This window comes from Trachurus trachurus (genome assembly GCF_905171665.1).
Source record: "Trachurus trachurus genome assembly, chromosome: 21".
In the NCBI taxonomy this organism is placed as follows: Eukaryota; Metazoa; Chordata; class Actinopteri; order Carangiformes; family Carangidae; genus Trachurus; species Trachurus trachurus.
The window spans coordinates 21602051-21604914 of NC_139899.1; the positions used below are offsets into that span (position 1 = coordinate 21602051).

A 2864-nucleotide genomic window follows, 5' to 3' on the forward strand; every position below is an offset into this window, starting at 1 on the left:
AGGACACCTGCAGCAAACCTCGCCCTTGCACACAGAAGCATTTTCTAAGCAGCAGAACAGAGCTGTGCAAATGTTTTAGGTATTAAAACTAAAGTGAGAATGCTTTCAACAGACTGAATAACTAACATTGAGATCAGCATGACATTTTTGCATGATGGATACAAATGTAAACATGTGAAGAGCTTAAAATCTTTGCACAGGACTGTATATGTTGGAATAGTTCATATCCACTCTAATCTGCATCTGTTCTGCTCAGGACAATATCTGGATTGGGATGATGATGATGATAATGCTCTGATAATGCTAATAATCCTAAATTATCTTTCTCTCTGTCTGGAGTAAAGTAGCAGACTCAGTGATGGAGAGGGTGAAAGTGATTGAATTCCAGTGGAAAAACACAATTAATTAAATAAATAAATAAAAAGAAGAATAAATAAATAAATAAGACAAGTTTCAGCTAAAAGTGTACCCTATATTCTATCTTATCCTAGCAATCAGTGTGAGAAAACCGGTTCGTAATATTTGGACATGAATAAGAAATTGAAAACACAGTTTCGTCCAGTCGCAGCTTAATTCTTCACTCCATTATTTTTTCTTCTTCTCCTCTGTGGCGTCGAACCATGAGTCTAACAGCTTCTTCATGTAATACAACTGCCAGGCGTGCACTTGAACAGCTATCACCATGATGAGGTACATGACTGTCACTGCGGAGAAGCCAAAAATGAAGCGGTAGGCCTTTCCGTGGCGGTAGAGCTGCTGCGCTACAGGAAACATCTCCATTCCTCCATAAATAAGAGGTGCTACAGTGAACAGCCCCGCGCTGATCATGGATATGACCAGGTAACTGATATTGTTCTTTGGAAGTGACAGACTGCTGCAGAGCAGAGGGAGGAGGCTGAGCAGGTAGGGGTACTCCCACTGGTACGGCATGGACACCGTGTCATGTGACACCAGGTTTAAGTGGCTGACCGTCACCTGAGCAGCGATCAGCAGCCAGATCAGCAGGTGGACCAAGTTGAGCTTCCGCACCTCTGACTTCAGAGAGGCACTGCAAAATGTAAAAGCAGGATTATCAGGATGTGTTGGAAATCCTTGTACATGTTGCTGCGGTTTAATAAGCAACATTAGAAACAGATTACATTCACTTGCCTCATTTGGTAGTGTGGGGCCACCTTTTCTCTGTGTTTAAAGTTTATTCCATTGGCACCTTCAGCTCGGGGACCTACACGTGATGTCATGTTGAGAGAAACCTGCAAACACACACCCCCAAAAAAACAACAACAAAAAAAAATTATTGCAAAAGCCAAAACTAACAGAAATTGAGCTAACCTTAATTATTGAATTGTGTGGTTCAAAATATATCATAAAGTATTGAAGAATTGCCAGCACAGTTTTTTTTTCATTGTCCTAAAACTGATTGTTTTGTTACTAGTCCAAACTGAAATGATGTTACTTGGCTATAAAATGAGACAGAAAGGCAGCAAATTATTATTATTAGGCTACTTGTATGTTTTATCATTACCAAAATAGTTACCATGGCCTATATATTTTTCTGTAAATTATTTAATTGAGTAATCAGCTAATTGTGTCAGATATTTGCACATTTGACCATTTTTAACCTGCTCTTGTCGCAATATAAGATCACAGACCCATAAACATGAGTAAATACACTGAACTAAATTAGGGCTAAATAATAACATGACATCATAAATCAGACTGTTGTGTGATCTTAGTACCATGGTTCTCAGTAGCTACTACTCTATAAGCTGAAAGCGACTAACCCTAACCCAACCCTAACGAAGATTATTTCCGTCGTCGGAGCTGTTTGAAGCAGGTTGGTTAGCTGCTATTGCTAACTAACCTAATTCAGTATTTACCTTTAAACAGAAAAAGCGTCTGTTCGTTAAAGCTTTGACATAATTTTATCATAAGCAGTGCCATCACAGTAGGACACTAAACATGAAGCTGTGAAAACGCATATATAAATCTTACCGCAGCGTGTTTCCTTACGTCTGTTCCTACCGGTTGTTTGATTTTTGCACTGACAAAAGATGTGATGTGGATGTTTGCAACAAGCTCTGCGCATGCGCACAATCCCAAAAGCTTCAAACCGGAAATCCGACCCCCCACCCACCGCAGCATCAGCATCTCTCATCCTCTCATCCTCATCACGGGTCAAATCCTTTCCCTCAATATTGCTGGATCAGGCTTATGGGCTGCTCATTTATTGTTTTGTTTTTTAATTTCACGGTGTAATTTATTCCTGTATACAGTAACAGAAATCTATTGACATCTTTAAGACAAACACCATCAATAATATTCTGACTATTGAATGGAAAGTAAAAAAAAAAAAAAGCATTTTACAGATTAGTGACCTCTGTGAATTATATTTAAATACACAGCAGTTAGACAAAACAAACCACAACAATTAAAGAGACAATTACAATCTGTGTCCATTATTCCAGTTTAATCTTATTTCATTGTATTTAAAATATATTTTTTTCTAGTTAATTTTCTTGGTGTGGAGGCTGATGCACACCTAAAAAATCTTGAAAAACAGGTGCGTTGGAGCATAGGATAGGAGTGAACAAAGGAAAAAAGGGTCTCCCGCACACTGTCAAATCACTTGCAAAAGACAGTTAATTTTCTTAAATTTTTTTTGCCATGGATGAGCCCCCACAGTGAACTTACAGGGGTTGCCTGCTGTGAGCGTAGAAATAAGTGATTCACAGTTTTAATTAAACAATTTTTATTTAGAAAAAACAACATAGACAATAATAACAAACATTAACATTAAGACATAATTTCATTGGTTACACTGAAAATATTAGCACCATGGTTAAAGAGAGAAATAATTGGTTTTT

General features: G+C 37.9%; 1 protein-coding gene across 1 annotated transcript; it reads right to left on the reverse strand.

The window, feature by feature from the left end:
- Positions 1 to 585: 585 nt before the first annotated feature.
- jagn1a (jagunal homolog 1a) lies at positions 586 to 1238 on the reverse strand (the record flags this gene model as incomplete). Its single annotated transcript, XM_083996349.1, has 2 exons — positions 586 to 1048; positions 1150 to 1238. The coding sequence occupies 2 exons, from the start codon at positions 1236 to 1238 to the stop codon at positions 586 to 588; spliced, it is 552 nt and encodes a 183-aa protein (XP_083852475.1).
- Between the last annotated feature and the right edge of the window lie 1626 nt (positions 1239 to 2864).